Source organism: Paramormyrops kingsleyae, chromosome 6, assembly GCF_048594095.1.
Source record: "Paramormyrops kingsleyae isolate MSU_618 chromosome 6, PKINGS_0.4, whole genome shotgun sequence".
Lineage (NCBI taxonomy): Eukaryota > Metazoa > Chordata > Actinopteri > Osteoglossiformes > Mormyridae > Paramormyrops > Paramormyrops kingsleyae.
In genome coordinates, this window is record NC_132802.1 from 6,934,458 (window position 1) to 6,952,891 (window position 18,434).

The window sequence follows — 18,434 nt, forward strand, 5'->3', positions numbered from 1 at the left end:
GCCTCTTATCACCCGACATCAATTAAGCAACCCATCCAAAAAATATCCGATGTTATTTTAGAAGCTTAAAAACTATTTCGGTTTTATTAAAATCACCCATATAAAATAAGGCATCAGTCCCACTGGATAATTCTTATATCCAGACCAATAGTTCATTATGTGGAATAAGAAGACAAATCCCAAGTAATGCGCAGATAATGGTTTGCTAGGAGGAAAAGTCATTATATCAGAGATGGTTTGAGTACAGTTAGCATATTGGAAAAATAAATTCATTTAGGGGGAGCAGCGTACAGTATTAGATTATTGGAGTCAATAAAAATGTGGTCTCTGATAGTTTGGTTTTTCGCTCTTGTTGAAGTTGGAATAATTTCCTTTCGTTGCCTGAACATTCCGTCTCCATTTGGTTTTATAAGACTAAGTCCTTATAAATGGGTCCAGTTTTTTAGAAATATTTTTTAGGTGACCTGCATCAGCCGAAATAGTCCCCGGGGGTCGTGCTGGTTTTCATGCCGGACATCCCGTAATTGCATTTAATGGAGATTTTATTTAGGTGGGATCCACTGCAATGTCACCTGGCACTGCAAGTGTGAATCAGAAGCTAACAAAAAGTCCCGCATACGTGGGGACCCCCCTCCCTTAATCTGAAGTAATGAAAATGTAAAGGGGGTGGGGTTTTCCAGCAGAGCTGCCATGGTAACTCATACAGTAGGGGCTGCACCCACTGTTCGAATGAAAAGAATTAAAAATGATATTCAATAATGGCTGAATAAAGTGGATTTAAAAAGATTGTATGTCATACTGAAAGTTTCTAGACCATTTTCCCTTAGTTGCCCAGTTGATCTACAGAGACTGCGGGGTGGGGCGTACTGCGTACTATGAGACAATTCAGTGCTCATTTTTATCAGAGATTATGATGAATGAGAAATAAAACAAACTGTCAAGCCAGCAGTATTGTGCATGCATTCGCTGTAACAGTGATATATTGCTTTGAATTTCCCGCCAGTCTGCTGTTGGTCACCCAGTTTAAATGTGTTTGAAATTATTCATTGGTAGTTCATTAAATGGCATTTTACTGATCTGACTAGTGCATAAAAAGGAGGGAGAATTTGTCAGGGGATCAGAAATTGCCGCTGCACTGTGTTTCCTGCTTGTCAGAATTAGGGGCTCAGCATACATTTACAGTATATGCTGTGGTTCATATTCTGTGTGGTTCCCTGCTCTCCTTACATTTTAGTAATTGCTTTTTCGCAGCCAAGGCAAATAATTGAAGCCCTCATTAGAGTTAAGGCTGATATGGCCTGCGATCCCCTCCCAGGAAAGCGACCCCTCGCATGATGGGCAGAGTCAGACGAATTCCTTTCTGTCCCTTGCCGTTGATGGCTTGTGTCACCTCTCGCCTGGAAAGCCTGCAGGGCCTTCAGTAATTCTGGGATAATGAAGATGCATGTGGGTCTTGATTTACAGGAGAGAAATATTTTGTTGATGGTATTTTCCTTTCCACCGTGAATGATATGAAGGCGTTCATCATCAGTCATGACTTTTTTTTTTGCTTTCAGTTTATTGGTTATATAGAACTTTCTTTCCTTTTGTTTTCTTTGACTTCATCCCAATATCGCCAGGAGAGTTGTTTGGTTTGTACTGATAACATGGAGAAAATTAACACTCAAAACAAACAAAAAAAATCACTTTTTTTCTGATCCCAATAACTGGGCCTTATTTAATAATAAAAGTGTCTGCAATTTTTGCCCTTAGTGGAGCTGAGTAAGTTCATTAGCTGTGTCGTTTTAGAGTGAGATTCCCCAGGAAAGCAGCGCTTGCTGTTTCCTTGCCACCTGGAGTGAAAGTTGTTTGTCGGCAGCTCTGCAGACACGATACGAAGCTGAGGCGTGCACGCTTGGCTGCTCTGATTGGTGAGCTGGGCGCGCTTGGCTGCTCTGATTGGTGAGCTTGGACTCAGAAGTTGCATGGGTCTGTACCTGAGAAGTAATTGCAAACGAGACAATGTTCAGCTCTGCTCAAAGACAGAACTAGGAGAGGGAAGGAGGAAAGTACATCTAAGTCTCTCATCCGCGTTCCTAAGCAGCATGAATGAAGCTGATCACGTTTAGCCACTCTTAGAAATGGGAAGTAGTTTTTTTGCTGGCTAAGAAAATTGTGATTTGGTGTGGTGTTATCTGTCCTCATCCCTATTCTCCCCACATACTCAGAGTTGTTCTCCTGTGTACAGACCTCTGCTGTCTCTCTCCCCCTCTCACATTCTTTCATTAAACAGTCGCAGGCAACATGTAAATCCCGCAGCCTGGATAGGGCTGTACGCTGAATCTTGGATTATAGATCCAGAGGGATTTAGGATTTCCGACTGACACGTGTCGCACAGTTTGTCTGCATGGCTTTCTGCTGCTGCCGCTTCATTCCGTATGGAAGCTCTGACTGAAAGCGTTGGAACCTTAACAGAGGGAGGGTGAGGAAACAAAGACAGATAAGAACTGCACTAAAACTTAAGGATTTTTTTAACTTGAAGTTGTTGAGGAGGAGGTGAACCTTGAACTGTTAAGGAGGCAGGCCTCTGAATTGGCAGGCCTCTGCTTATTGCCGAAGGAGCCATCATAGGCTACAGACCACAGCTAGAACCGTAGTGAAGCTGCTCCTGTTCACTTGCGGGTTTTTCTTCCCCCTGAAATTGATTTGTTCCCTTGCTTTATCTAAGCAGTAATCAACTGGAAAATGAGGCCATGCTTTAACAAATTTTTCTGTTGATTTTTATGCAAAAAAAGAGGAGAGCACCTGCAAAACGAACACGGCTGTAATAATCGTGGCCCAAGCCACTGCGTCTCTGCTGACTATGCTGGCTGGCACGCCGTCATCCCTGGGCCAGCAGCGTCCCACTGGGTCTCGACCCTCTTCCCCGGGGCCCCTCACCTCTCCAAAGTTATGGCAGAAGGCCTCAGTGTGCCGGTTAGCAGAGCTTTTTTTCTGGATCAGCGGCAGCATAGTGGCAACGCCAAGATGGAGAATGGCCCAGATCGGTAAGGCACCATGGGCATGGGACCAAACTCCAGGAATTTATTTTTTCTAGTTGCTGTTGGATATGTTTGTGTGAATACAGGTGTATTTTTCACTTTAAACAAGAAGATCAGGCCTTTTTGTAGTTAGATGGCTACTTCATTTAGTTCTTTTTTTGTTGTAAAATCCCAAATTCTTGCTTTTCACTTCGGGGAATGTTGTGTATGGTGTTGACAGGCACTCTGTTAATTGTTCTCGTTTACTTTTTTCCTGGCACTTGTGAAAAATGGGTTTCAAGAATACATTAAATGAGCATCAAGTAGTCACTTGGAGAAACAAAAAGAAACTCCTGAAATGTCTGGTTTATGTTTGATGTGACAGGAATAAGTGACATATGGCATCGGTTGTACTCTTCAGTTTTTCTGAATTTTTATGGGTAGGTTGAATAGTTTTATCTTGCTTGCGGCCATAAAAATGTAGAAATCTGTTTGTGGGGTACATGTCACAACTGAGAGCCAGTAAAACTCAGCCATCTTGTTTGTAGGAATATCAGGAAGGATATAGAAATTAAACCTCGTAATGTGAACATTTGCATCTTGCCCAAAGATTTGACGGACCACAGCTTTCATTAACTATCTCTGGGTAGTCGTTAGACTGGCAGACTTTGGTTCAGAGCTTTCCGTAGCTGCCCTCGCATTAGCCTTGAAATGGGGTCAAGACATTTTGCGTCAGTGGGGGCCACCTGAGCAATGCGAACACCTGTCACTGGGTTGCTGGCCATATGGTCACCAGACAATCCCTGAGCTTAGATCCATGTAATGGGACCTGGCATAGATTTGCAGCTTTCTGTCACAACTCCCAGTGCAGCCCAGACGAAAGTGTCACTCAGCCTCCAGCCAGGAACGTTCCAGAAAGAAATTGTCTTTCAATCACTTGCAAAATAAATAAATAAGGAAGCAGTGACCCCTGTTCCTGCACCCTTTCTCTTTTTGGTTCGTCACTTTGTCTTTAAAGTTGACCTTGTTTATTTCCCACTTGCAGTGTCTGTCGCAGTGGTTATCTGAGGCAGTCAGGAGGGGCCCCGCACTGCACCACAAATCAGTCGGCCAACTGCTCATGTAACTCTGAAGCGCCTTATCCTCCTGAAGGTTGCAGTGAATGTTAATAATGTCAGTAGGCTTATATTTAATCATAATAAGCATTCAGTCATAACTCATTGACTATTCTACTTACCTTAACTACTCCAGAAATACAAGTAAAATTGAATTTAAATTGCCTGAATGATTGAATCCATCTTCAGCCTCTCTGTGAAAACAATAATTATGATACAAATTGTACACTTAATGTATATTTCAGCTTTTTTGTCCCCCATTGTCAATTAAGTCTTTTAATAGTCTTTTAAAGTACATTTTGTTTCCAATTACATTTCCGCTTATGCCTCTGTTTAAATTAGACCAGTATCTGACTGTCTGGTACTAGATTTCACAGAATTGTCATATGTAAATAATTTTAATGAAAGCAAGAAAGAGAAATAAACTCTCTAAACCTGAATATTTTTCAGGAAAAGGAAATGTCAATTTCCCATAAAATTTCATTTTAAATTTCTCAGTTGAGTGTTTTAATGCTGTACTCTTGTGTACATAGTACAACACAATTATTACCTATACATTTGCTGCACTAGCAGTATATTCAATAAATATAACTACAGACAATAAATAACAATGGATCACGCTGCTGAGTAGATTAACTGGATTCAAGGGTTTTATTGGTCACAGCTAAGGTGTAGAGTCTGACCATAACCTGCAGTGAAATGCAAGGTGGTCAACTGCACCATATGCCCACGTAAGAGGCACATTAAAGCAGGAATAAAATGTGTAGCTGTGAGAGAGAGGATGTCTTTTACAATGCTAAGGCAGTTGTGTTTGGGCTGGTTTGTGGTCCTGCAGTGCAGTGGCCGCAGTGTCAGAGTACACCTTTTGCTTAATGTACACACTCATTTAGCCTGTGGGTATGCATGGAGACTGTGTTCTGGCTGACCGGTATTTCCACATGCGGCACACTGTACGCAGTTGTGCTGCAAACATGGTTTGGCCCCTGGTTGCAACAACATCTCAATAACATTGTTGATAATAAGTAATAGATATAGCTGAGAACTAATTTTAATCGCAATTTTTTTGCTTTGCTTTATGAATCGCGTGTAATGACATTTGTCATTTTGTATATGTGTCCATTTCTAAGAATGGACCTTATTGTTATAAAGTGTTGCCACATTTTCCCGATGGGAAACGGTCATGTAAGTAATTCCGTGTGTTTTTCTCAAGAAATGTTATGCTCACGCTTGATCAAGCTTTGGTCTTTGTTTCCATGCTACTTTGTCTCTTTAGAGATTCTCTATACTGTGTAAATTTTATATTACAATTGCAGCTGATTGTTTTATCTTCAAACACTGTTTTGGGCCAACTCCATTAGTTGATTGCCTGATCATATGATTATGTGATTATGAAAATAATAATTTTTTGCAGCCCTGCTTTAGTACCCCACATTACCAGTGTACGTCTTTCTGCAACTGCGTATTTCTCAGCAGTCTGAGCGGCTCCCGCAGTGGAATCTTTTCATCTCTTTCACTGCTTATTGCAGTTTCCTTCACAAAGCGCTGCTGGAGCATTAAGCAACGCCGTCATCCTTGGCATCACTGGACCTGCGAGACGTCGCTCCTCATGCTGCTTGAAGACATGTTGAGAGAAGCAGGTCCAGCTGCTCTCTGCGGCTCCCCCCGTTTTCTGCACAACAGGGATTTATTTCGACTTTTGATAAACAGTAAAGCGTTAATACATTCATTTTGCCAATAGTTCTTACCCACAGACAAAGGTTTACTGCAAGAAACCGTATGAATTTTCAAGCAGTTTTTTTGTGGTGGTACGATGGGGTATCGAATTTTAATCAAAATAGCCGTCCATTCATTGTTCATTTGATTTGGTGAGAGGCTACAGGGATGATGAGGAATCCCTCTGTGCGCCTTTCTAATAATCTCACCCATCCAATGAGGAGGTGACTGGCCACCAATAAGAGGACAGAATCCATCTTCGCATGGCTTATACTCATGGTTTGTTTGTGGGGCTCTTGTATTGATTTTTAAAACATTGTTTATGAAAAACATTATTTTCCCAAAACTAAAGCAGATGTGCTGCTTCAGTGACAGTCTTCCTGTTAGATCCCTTTGAGCTCACATTTATTACGTCTGTGTTTTCTACGGAATGAAATCCAGCAAATCAGTCACGCATGAGTCAACATATGAACACATAATGTGTCCCAGTAACAGTTTTAATTGTCGTGGACCCCTTAATGAGCTGTAATGTTTTAGTGTTGGTGGGCGTGGTGTGGCTCTCTGTGCTGGAGGTGCACTGCTGGCAGGATGGTGCCATGCAGAGTGTCCGGCTTCCTCGATTCACAAAAACGATCCACTGTGTTGCCTGATGTTGCCTGTGTTCCCCACCCGGTACTCGGGGACCCCCTATCGGGTCCACATTTTTGCTCCCTCCCAGTTCTCTGCCAGATAGCCCACATTTTTGCTCCCTCCCAGCTCCTGGCACAAAAACGTGAACGCACCTGGTTGTCCCCGATGTCCCGATTGGGAAACACTAGCCTAATTTGACTGGAGGCTGCAGCTCAGGAGTCAGTTTGCCCTGACCTGCCACTGGTTTACAACCCTCCCTCGTCAGGGCTGTTTGTCCCTCACCGCCAAATAAATGTGCAGCCTGTTGAGTCGCAAAGAGATTCCAGCAGTTGTGTCTAAATTGGCTGTCTTGGCGCCGTGGTGTTGCCACATGTTTTGCGGTGACCGTATGTGGGTCAGCAATATTGTATTTTTTATTTCTCTCATTTGCATTTAGTCCCTTTCAGGGTTTGTTCCCTGCTTCCTCTGGTTGTATTACGTCTAGCCCCAGCTGGCCTGTCTCTCTGCCGGCTCGTGCCTCGGTGTCGCTGGGTCGCATCCGAGATCCAAGCCGCCTCCATTTGCCATGCAGCGGCAGCCGAAAGCCCACGCCCCCGTCTCCTCTGCTTGCCAGCCTGGAACGGCAGATGTTCCTTCGTTGGAGACCGTCTGAAGTTTTAATGAGCCTTATTAAATTCAGATGCCACCATGGATTTTTCAATTTTTTTTTTTTTTTTTTGATGGCCAGGAGCTAATCAGTTTAATTTTCAGTGCCACAGCACAAACATTCCCCTCCGTAGTTTGTGAGGCTGCTTAGCCTGCTGTGGGAGGGTGGAACAGCTAGGTACGTTAATCAAGGGGAAAGCCAGTGCGTCCAATGTGCAGTGCGGGATGTGCATCGCCAGCAGCAATGAGCTCCGCCCCTTCTCATTAGGGGTGCCGCCCATCCTTGCTCTCCAACGAGTCACATGGGGTGGATTTCAGACTCAAGAGGGGGGCGAAGGGGAGGACAAAAGGATGGAACACTTAAGGAAGCAAGTCAAAGTTTGGGGGAGGAGAGCGATGTGAGGATTGATGAAGGGAGCGTTGCTGTGCGGAACTCAGCAGAGAGACCTGATATCTTCCTGGTTTGTGTTCCTGTGGATGTTCTCAGAGTCGAGGTGAGGTGTAGGACACTCACAGCTGTCAGCCTGGGAACGCCTTTAGCTCCATTAGCCAGACATACTGGGCAACTCACATGTAGTGCAGCTCACTGTTACTTAACATCATTTTCCTATGTCCTGAAAATGTAAAACAACGTAAAGAAGAAAATGAAGATAGATCTTTTTCCTTGTCCTTCTGGCAGAATTATTTCTGTTCTTGATTTTTGTCTGTATTATACAACAACCTCAACTGGAATTCATTTTCAGCGCGGCTAATTTGCTTGGTGCCTCTTCCCCACGTATTTTATTAGGCTCTCTGTTATGTCGCCGGTAACCAAGCGGAACGCTTGTCACCCATACGTGAAACTGAAGTTTCTTGTCAATGTTTTTAAAAATAAAACATCTACAAAAAGCAGATTTCAATACACTTTTTCTTTCTGCTGCCTTGTTAGAGGACCGCTCAGATTTTCGGTGTAACGATGCCCTTGTCTTTCTCTGCCAGCTGTTTTTGCTTGATTTAAGACGAGCTGGTGCTTGTGAGCTTAACTAGTGATATGTAAGCACGGTGTATGCGGAAAGGTGGGCGGCCATACTGTCATGCTGAGGGCTGAAACACCCCTTTTGGTGGAATAACAAAAACATAAGCAATCTAGAGGTCATCCTTTACACCAGACCGCTTACAAACTCCTTCCCCTTACATTTGTCGCTGATGTTTTCTTTAATGCTAACAGCGGCCCTCCCATGTGGTCAGGATTTTTCACCAATTAGAACTGAGGAATCTGTCTGTGTTTCTAATTCCCTCAAACGGAATTTGTCTGTACGTCAGATTAGGGGAACAAAAAAAGCCAAATTAAACTACTATACTGCTGTGTCACGTTGCGGCAAGAAGGTGAGCAGGGAAGCAGGAGAGCAAGCCGTACTCACGGGTAATCAGGGGTTTAATAGGCAAAAGACAGACAGGTAGGGACATCTACGGACACTACAATGACGGATCTGGGGAAACTAACTGAGACACGGACTAAATGCACAAGACAGGTTGAACATAACAGGCAACAGGTGATCACAATCGGGGATTCACACGAGGTAATGAGGGGGGCGTGGCACACACGAGGACCGTACGGAGCTGGGCGTGACATGCTGTTATTTCAGTCAGAGTATGTGTGGTATTGTGGTTAAAAGTAGCTTATTATGCCTGTTTAAACTAATATGGCTACTGTGTCAGGGCTGGAGTCTGTGTCCATTATGAATTTTTGACCCCCATCCTGAGTAAGGTTCTGGAATTGTCTGAATAAAAATACCAGCATGAATAAGGATGTAACACTTCACGTAATGCTATCTGGATTTTTGGGTGTCTCATCTATCAGTGGAGGAAAGTGTAGTTCATTTGTATACCTTGATGTCAGAATATAAGTGTAGTTTTGATATCCTGTGATATGACTCATATGGCATATACGTGACATGGCTTTGTGGGCTAAGGCTCCGTGTTCGTGATCAGAAAGTCGTTGTTTTGATGCCAATGTTGGCAACATGATTTCAACATTGAGTACTTGATCCTTCATCCCAAATTGTTCTATGGGATGCTGTCTGACTCTGATCTCTCAAATGTATGCCGCTTTGCAATATGTAAATGTAATATGCAAATATAATGTCCATATCTGAGTTATTCATAACAGGCAGAGGTATGAAAAAAAACAGATTGTTTCACAAATGCTGTTTTCCACCTCGGATCTGGAACACGTTGAGCGCCTTGTCTGGCCACAAGAGTGGTAGATGGCTCAGTTACACTGTGTTTACTTGTAGATCAGAACAGGAAAGCAACATCCGTGTGAGAGTGCTACAACGGGCACAGTGAGGTGTTACTCAAACTATCGTGACTCACATTGGGTGGTCTGGCAACAGCTCCTGATTTAGCTCTTTTTAACTTTGTTCATGTATGTTGCTTGGTTTGTCTAGCCACTCTTGTACTCCCCGCCCCAATGTGTCTGTGTGTGTTTAATGTGATCTCCTCTCTCCTCTCTAGTGGAGAAATGCATGAACTCCATGCAGACTGGGACCCAGATGGTGAAGCTGCGTGGTGGGTCCAAGGGTCTGCTGCGCTACTTCTACCTGGACGAGCACAAGTCCTGCATCCGGTGGCGCCCATCCAGAAAGAACGAGAAAGCCAAAAGTGAGTGCTGCACCCCCTCCCCCGTTTTCACGCTTACGTTTGTCACACCACCAGAGGTAGGCTGGCCCCAGCCAATGTCTGTCCCTTTAACATATGTAATGCGGATGACTGGTAAAACATTTATCCAGATAACCAAAATATATACAGATCCTTGCTGTACTGCTCTATCTAATGAATTATCCTGAACTGCTCCAGTAGAATAACCTAGAGTATTATTGGTAAGAGGTTAATGGTCTTCAGATAAAGTGTTAGCTAAGCAGGTAAATTCTGAAGGTACTTTTTGACTCGTTAGATACAAGTCAGGTAAAGATTTGTTTACTGCTCCTTTGGCCTAACTCCAGGATGAGCTAGTATGCTCTTTGTAGGCCAATAGCTTATTAGGTCATAGACTTTGGAAGCAGGGGCATCTGGCCCAAATCATTTTATTTCCAGGAATGCCCCAGGTGATGTGCCACGCGTGGCATTGTGGGATGCACACTATACAATAAGGATCGTGTGGTGCAGAGTCCTCTGTATCATTATTTGGTCATTTTACAGTGGAGTGAACGAGTAAAGCGAATGGCTCGAGTGACTCGTGCCGCCAGGTAATAAACTCTTTCTATTATTAATGGACTTTAATTTCACAGATGCTTTATATTGAGCGCCGTGCAAATCCATCTAACACACATGAGGGGCAGTCACCGCAGGTGTCCCCTCGCGGGTGTCCCATCGCGGGTGTCCCCTCGTAGGTGTCCCATTGCGGGTGTCCCCTCGTGGGTGTCCCCTTGCAGGTGTCCCCTCGCTGTGCGATTTGGGAGCTGGACCTATTGCGTTGATGCACACCTTGTTGCTTGCACTGACTCGATTTGGGAAATACCACAACAGAGATCTTATGCATTATTTGTCTTTGTCTGTGAGCTGAAGAAGCACGTTAAGAGTCAGTCACACTCTGAGTGCATGTCTGATCCTGTGGGGATTAGGGCTGTTTTAATTTAGATGCGTGTTTGGGATTTACAATAACAGCATTGTTACTTCTATAAAGAAGCTGAGAGGCGAGATACCTTCTGTTAGCCTGTCACACTTGTCCAATTATGGATTCTTGGTTCTCCAAATAAGACATGCTGATGTTTAGTGGACCTACAAATGGTCTTGTTATACATACCTGATTGTACCAGTAGGAAACTGTTTTAATTTTAAGCTTGCATTTGGATGAAATTCAGGGACTAGTATGAACGTTACTTTTAATTGATTTCTTTTGCAGCTGTAATGCTGGTTTTCTAATGGCTTGCGGTCAGCAGTTTGAAAAGTTACGGTGGTCTTGAGATAATGGTGTGTGAAAGTGGGTAAGGTGTAATGGTGAACGCAACAGTAAACTGGCCGCAGAATCAGTGTCAGGAAGCTGGTGCAGACCATTGAATCCAGGCCAGATTCTGGACAAGAACATCCAGTGCAGGATCTCATGGCTTTGGAATTGAGAGGGAGTTCAGACTGGAGTTTCAGGCTGTACAAATTTATTCAAATAATAGAGTAAGCAACACTATGCCCCCGAAAATATGTTGCATGCAAATATGATCTGTTACTCATTTTGTGCCTAATTTCTAATGTAACTAGATCTGACTGTTGAGTTTCATGCCCCAAGACAGAATGTAAACTCTACTTGTGTTACAGTCTGTAAAAATATATTGGGTGGAAAAAAAACCTGCTAAGTAAACAATGGATTATTACTTATGATTATTTATGCTTAGAGTTTAGTCCTAGAGGTGGTTGTGAAATAATTGGAGATTAATATAAATGGGCATTGCATTCTGCTATGGTAGTGTAATGAAGGACCTTAGCTTGGACAAAAGTGCAATAGTGAGCAGACCCTGAGCTTGACCAACAGTGGCACTGATCTGAGATGTCACAGCACCCCTGGAGCTGAGCACATAGCACTGCACATCTGCAACTCCACCCTAATCCTCCAACTGGGCTTCACTGAGCCCCATGACCCGGGGGATCTATTCCTGGATCCGGCTCATGCTCGTCATTGACAGGTGTCCGCTGGAGGTTACAACATCCCACTTTAAGGAGACATGTTGGAACACTTGATGTGGAAATTTATGCCGATACTGATAACTGCTATATTTTTGTTTAATATTACTAGGGCTGCATAATATCACACTGCGATATAATCGCGGTTGTGTGGCGCATGCTCACTAATCACCAGGGCTTTAGGTGACAGGCATAAACATTTAGATATTTCGCCCTGGTAGAATGCTGGGGTAGATAATTGGTCAGAGCTGCTTTGGTTGATATTGGCACTGTTGTCATGGTGAGGGCCCCCGCAGGCCGGAGCCCGGGGCGTCATCTGGAGGGAGCTGCAGCGTAGCAGCACTGCACTGCATGTTTACCAGCCTGCTCCCGCTGTCAGTGTGGCTGTGACTAGGCCACCTGGAGGTGTCCCCGCAGGCGCGTGAAACACGCAAACACGCTGACAGGGAGCATTTTGGACTTTGGAGAGCCTTCTGTTAGCCAGCTCCGCAGAAGAGCGCATTTCAACCTGCGAGCTGCATTAGGAAAAATCCAATTTTGTTTACGACGGCTGGGACTGCGGGGTGTAACCGTCCACACGGCTGAAAATGAGAAGCACTTATTGGTGCCCGGAGGCCCCTGCTCTATAAACACCATCGGACTCTCAAAGTGGAAAGTCTGTACAGTACGGCCCTTTACTGAGGTAATCCAATTAGATAAATGCTTAATCTGTCTTTTCCAAAAAGTAGCCAATCTTTAGCTTTGTACATGATTCTGAATGTGACTGGTAACCTCAGAATACTGCTGCAGCTACCATCATTAGAGAGTGTGCACACCTAAGCCACCATCATTAGAGAGTGCACACCTAAGCCACCATCATTAGAGTGTGCACACCTAAGCCACCATCATTAGAGAGTGTGCACACCTAAGCCACCATCATTAGAGAGTGTGCACATCTAAGCCACCATCATTAGAGAGTGTGCACACCTAAGCCACCATCATTAGAGAGTGTGCACATCTAAGCCACCATCATTAGAGAGTGTGCACACCTAAGCCACCATCATTAGAGAGTGTGCACATCTAAGCCACCATCATTAGAGAGTGTGCACATCTAAGCCACCATCATTAGAGAGTGCACACCTAAGCCACCATCATTAGAGTGTGCACACCTAAGCCACCATCATTAGAGTGTGCACACCTAAGCCACCATCATTAGAGTGTGCACACCTAAGCCACCATCATTAGAGTGTGCACACCTAAGCCACCATCATTAGAGAGTGTGCACACCTAAGCCACCATCATTAGAGAGTGTGCACATCTAAGCCACCATCATTAGAGAGTGTGCACACCTAAGCCACCATCATTAGAGAGTGTGCACATCTAAGCCACCATCATTAGAGAGTGTGCACATCTAAGCCACCATCATTAGAGAGTGTGCACACCTAAGCCACCATCATTAGAGAGTGTGCACATCTAAGCCACCATCATTAGAGAGTGTGCACATCTAAGCCACCATCATTAGAGAGTGTGCACACCTAAGCCACCATCATTAGAGAGTGTGCACATCTAAGCCACCATCATTAGAGAGTGTGCACATCTAAGCCACCATCATTAGAGAGTGTGCACACCTAAGCCACCATCATTAGAGAGTGTGCACATCTAAGCCACCATCATTAGAGAGTGCACACCTAAGCCACCAGGGTGTTGTAGGTTGTTTATCATCAATTGTTTCTCCTACAATCTGTTTGAATTTCTGTTGAATTTTGTTTCTCACATTAAATTTGGTCTGACATGATTTGTCGTAATCTCTGGCTTTACATTACAAAAACCTACTATTTTAAGGATGTGTTGACGTTTTATATACTAAATGGTATTGTATCAGGCAAAATCTGCTGTATAGAAAGATTTATATATAAATAACTAACGGTGCACATTGTAAGATTTTCCATGATATGAATTTGCAAGGCAGCAGTATCGAAATATCTGCCGATATTAGAAATGTTATTGTGATACGATACAATACGATTCAATGATACGTTATCAAAATTTTCAATATATTGAAACATAAGCTGACTCTAGTGAAATTTATTTGACTACAAAATGACGTAATATGGATTTAATTTTTCATTTTAACAACAGAATATGTTGGGGGAAAAAAACTATAACACATTGCTTTTAGATTGTCTCAAAAATAAAAACAAAAAAATGGAATTTGACCTGGACCTTATGTTACCTCATGCTGGCTGAACATTCCTTTGGGGGAAAAGTTGTGCAGGTTTGGTCTCAGGTGGAGTTGATTTTAAAGTCGGTTTGAAGAAAGAAGCCCAGTGATGACTTTGGTTCCTCAAGCTGATTTGCATGCATGGTTTTCTGATGTGTCTGTCCCCCCCCCTCCCCCCCCAGTCTCGATTGACTCCATCCGGGAGGTTTGCGAGGGCAAGCAATCGGAGATCTTCCAGAGGTACGCCGATGGCAGCTTCGACCCCAACTGCTGCTTCAGCATTTACTATGGGGAGCACATGGAGTCTCTGGATCTGGTGTCCACCAATGGAGAAGAGGCACGGACCTGGATTACCGGCCTCAAGTACCTGGTAGCGGGAATCAGCGACGAGGACAGCCTGGCCAAGCGGCAGCGCACCCGTGACCAATATCCTCTCTGTCCCCTCCTGCCCCGTCAGCTGCCATGCTTGTTCTGGATCGCACTGCTTTTTGTGGGACAGGCTAAGCTCACCTCTCCTTGTTGATATTGCAGCTACGGGGCTGTGAAATGCAGACGTCTTGGCGTGAGCACACACTGCCCCAAAGCTAAGCGACTGTTGTTTATCGATGAGCCTTCCACATGCTAATGCGGCACTGCCAGATGCTAATGCGTCTGCATTTATTTAGTTTCCATATCCATTGTAAATATTCACAATCTCCCATAGAAACACAGAACCAGCAGCTATGCATGAACCGAAAAAATACGGAAATTCACAAACTCCCTCACGGCTCACACGCACAAGCTCGTTTGGGACACATACAGAGAAAGCAGAATTAATAGGTGAATACATTAAGGGAGGCATTGTTTGTGTTCCATAGATAAACTGGCATAAACGTGCTTCTTATATGTAAGGATGCCTGCTTATCATAAACACGGATAGGATTTATGCATTTTATCAGCTGTCTAGTGTATTGAAGTCATATTCTATTTATTCATGCTTATTTTATTCCAAGTTAATTGCATATCAGGAGTCGAATGCATCCCAGGATTGTTTTACATTTTAAGTTATGCACATTTTAAAATGTTTCATAAATCTTGTCATTCAGTTTAAATAAGCAGCATAGGATACTCCTTTTGCATTGTTTTTGTAACCTGACTGTAATGAGCAGAATTATTGGCTTAGGGCAGACGTCTCGCAAGTGCCTAGATATATATTAGGGGTGGGACTTGATAAAAAAAAAAAATCTAATTAATTAGAAGCTTTGTAATTAATTAATTGAAATTAATCACATTTTAAATCACATTTCAATATTTGACACGAGAAATAAGAATTGAAAGTTTAGTTGATGAATGAATAATTATACATACATAAGCTTAAACTTCAAAACCTTGTTTATTTTCCCATCGGTCTACTACACAGACCAATAGATGAGTGCAGAAAACACAGAGCAAACACTGGAAATTTTGACCAAAAATGCCAAAGTACTGATTGACTTCAACTGCTCCCATTTTTCAAACATCATGTATGAAACACCAGAAAAAACAAACAATCCCATTTCAGTCAAACTCCCTCAAGTATCCCTGGGCAAAAATAAACAGACCAGCAGTTCAAGATAAAGTGCTACGTTACCGACCTGCGCGGCAGCCCCAACATGTTTTGCGTTGAGGTGGTAAAAAAGGGTGGAAGTGCTCCTGTGAAAAGCAAAGTCCTTCCTGTATAAAGTGCAAATAACAGCATTTTTCTGTTTGCACTTCCATCTGGAAATTACTTATATTTAAATTTCCCATCCACCAGCGTAGTCTCATCTGACTTCCATGGTCATCACATTGTGCGTCGATATAATCTATCTGCCTGGAACTCGTGCACTGAGAAACATTCTGCAGTGCAAATTAAAGTGCAAGTTAAATGTGTTAATTTTTTTCATTAGCTATTTTTTCTGTAATTAATTCATCAAAATTAACGTGTTAAAGTCCCAGCCCTAACATATATATCTGGATATTGCTTTTGTTGCATAACACCAAGTATCTTTTAACATGCTCTGAGCTCCAGTTATTCTCCTACTTACATCACATTTTTTCTTTTATCATATGGATCAGAAATAGGTCAGTTACACCGAAATCTGCATTCTGCATTTTTCAGGCCACAGAAAAAGTCTGTCATATAAAGTGCACTTTGAACGAGAAATTTAAAATGTCATTTCATGGCTGTTCTGGGGAAGTCGTCAGTGAAACCAGAGATATCGTGTCAGACGGGACCTTGGAAATATGGGCCGTCAGTGGATTGGGGGATTCGCGTTGCTGTTGGCCCTTAACTCCTGCTCCACGTGGCTCAAGCAGACGTTCTCCGAGGCGGACAAAAACGGCGACGGCAGCCTGAGCATCAGCGAGGTCCTTCAGCTCCTCCACAAGCTCAACGTCAACCTGCCCCGTCAGAAGGTCAAGCAGATGTTCAAGGTAAGGCGGCCTGTGTGGTGGGAACCAGGGACCTGGGAAGCGCCCTCTGCTGGTGGACCCTTGAATAGGCTACTTAATCTGAATTTACGCAATAATATTGGTGCGTTCGTTTTTCTCTCGGAACTCGGAAATTGAGTGACATCACGTCCGACACGTCACGTTCGAGCTACCACATCTCGGAATGAACATGGCTGCCTCCATGAATACGCTGCTGTGTGTTGTAGGGTTATATTTTAGCAGATTGGAGAGATTGAATTTTTTCCGAGAGACAAACAAACAAGAATCACGAACTAGTCAAACCACATTAAAAGCTTTATAAAATATTTTAGTACATTCATAGCGATATTCTTTTTTCGAGAGGAAAAACAAATTACAAACAAACCAAAGACACTAACAAGTCTGGTAAAAATCTGATATTGCATGCTAGAATACTGTTCACGGTCATGATACGGTATTCTCTACATCGAACACATGCAATTACATTTATAAATATTAATACATTTAACAAAATAAACATTTTTAAAGATTTATAAAATAGAATTACTGTTGAGCGTGTAAGCCGCCATGTTGAAATTACGTCACAGCGGAATCTCGGACAAGAAAATTGACATCAACTGACATCAACGACTCGGAGAGAAATAATCGAACGCACCAAATGTCTAGATATCGAAATGTGTTTCAAAATTGTCAGTTTGTCAATAGAAATGACATCTTAATGATTCAAGCACAGCATGTCCTACTTGTATATATAAAAAACTAATTTATAAACAAATAATAATATACATAATAAACACTGTTTTGGGATTTGGAACATCCCTAAACTGTCTACAGAACTGATTAAATGCTTTAGAAATACCTTTATCTTTTTCATTTCTCAAGTTCAGCAGACTGGTGGGAATAGTATGGGTGTTTGGCAGGGGGGCCGAGGAGCAGCGGAGCAGAGCAGAGAGAGGTCACACACAGTAGCGTGGCCACCTCTGTTTGCTCTTACTGCTTTTCACCCTGACTTTATGACAGTTAAAAAAAGTAGTTGAGACTCTGAAACCGAGGGTGACTGGTGGGGATTAAGCGGTGCCTGTTTGTGACTTGCATTGTCAGCATCTCATTGTGTCACCATGTCATTGACGTCAGCATAGCGCTCTGGGTCGCTAGCCCAGTTCGTCGGTCCAGCCTCACACAAGCCAACGCTAATGGGATTTGGCCACCTGTGCTTTGGCACCGGCACTCGGTATTGGATAATATCTGCGTTAAGCTCTGGTACATTAGCAGCGGCCAGGTAAGGCACAGACTGATTGGAGAGCTGGGCATTTGTCACTTGCATGGAGTAGACTCTCTGGGCCTCTGGCACCTCACGTCGGGTACTGGGTAGCTTTGTGATAGCCATGGACATGTAGGAGAAGGTGTGAGGCACTCTTTGATGGCCAGGCTATATAGATTGCCTTATGTTTCCATAAATTTAATTGTGTGTAGGTATATGAGTGTGTTTCCTTCTTCCTCAGTAATATGTACTAATATATACTTTATATGGTAATATATTCTTTATATAGTAATATATACTAATATATACTTTATATAGTAATATATACTAATACATACTTTAGATATATTATACCATGTATAATATATAATATATTCCCTATTTATACAACACAGTCAGTAAATCTGCCAGAGCATTTCACTGTATGTTATCTGAGTACAACTGCATATGACAAATAAATAACTTAAACACTTGTCACATATTCCCCTTCCTCAGACAGGACCCAAGTCAAACCTCAATTAAGGAAGAATGAACTTCAGAGTCTTTGCACTGCTAAGACAGACTGCATCTCTTATTACCTGTAAAAGGCAACTCTACACAGAATACCCTTCTTTATTAATAGCTGGGAAACACTGCTGAACATTCATCATTAAATCCCCCAACTTCTAATTAATGCCGTTCCAGTCAAAAATATGACACGAATAAAACCAAAACTTTTATCGCTATCCCTTTCTGAGTGGCTGGGAGTTTTTAATGGGTCTGCAAGTGTTCCTTTGACATTTTGTATT

The 18,434-nt window shown here is 42.9% G+C and overlaps 1 protein-coding gene across 2 annotated transcripts in view; it reads left to right on the forward strand.

Moving 5' to 3' along the window:
* The window catches only part of plch2a (phospholipase C, eta 2a), a 126,279-nt gene that overhangs the window by 70,671 nt on the left and 37,174 nt on the right, over positions 1-18,434 (forward strand). Inside the window, exons 2-4 of one of the 2 annotated variants that reach the window (XM_072713515.1) lie at positions 9,599-9,745; positions 14,138-14,381; positions 16,259-16,388. In XM_072713515.1, the coding sequence (XP_072569616.1) occupies positions 9,599-9,745; positions 14,138-14,381; positions 16,259-16,388 (521 nt within the window). Of the gene's footprint in view, positions 1-9,598; positions 9,746-14,137; positions 14,382-16,190; positions 16,389-18,434 lie in introns of those variants that run through there. The other variant, XM_072713514.1, reaches the window with a different exon arrangement.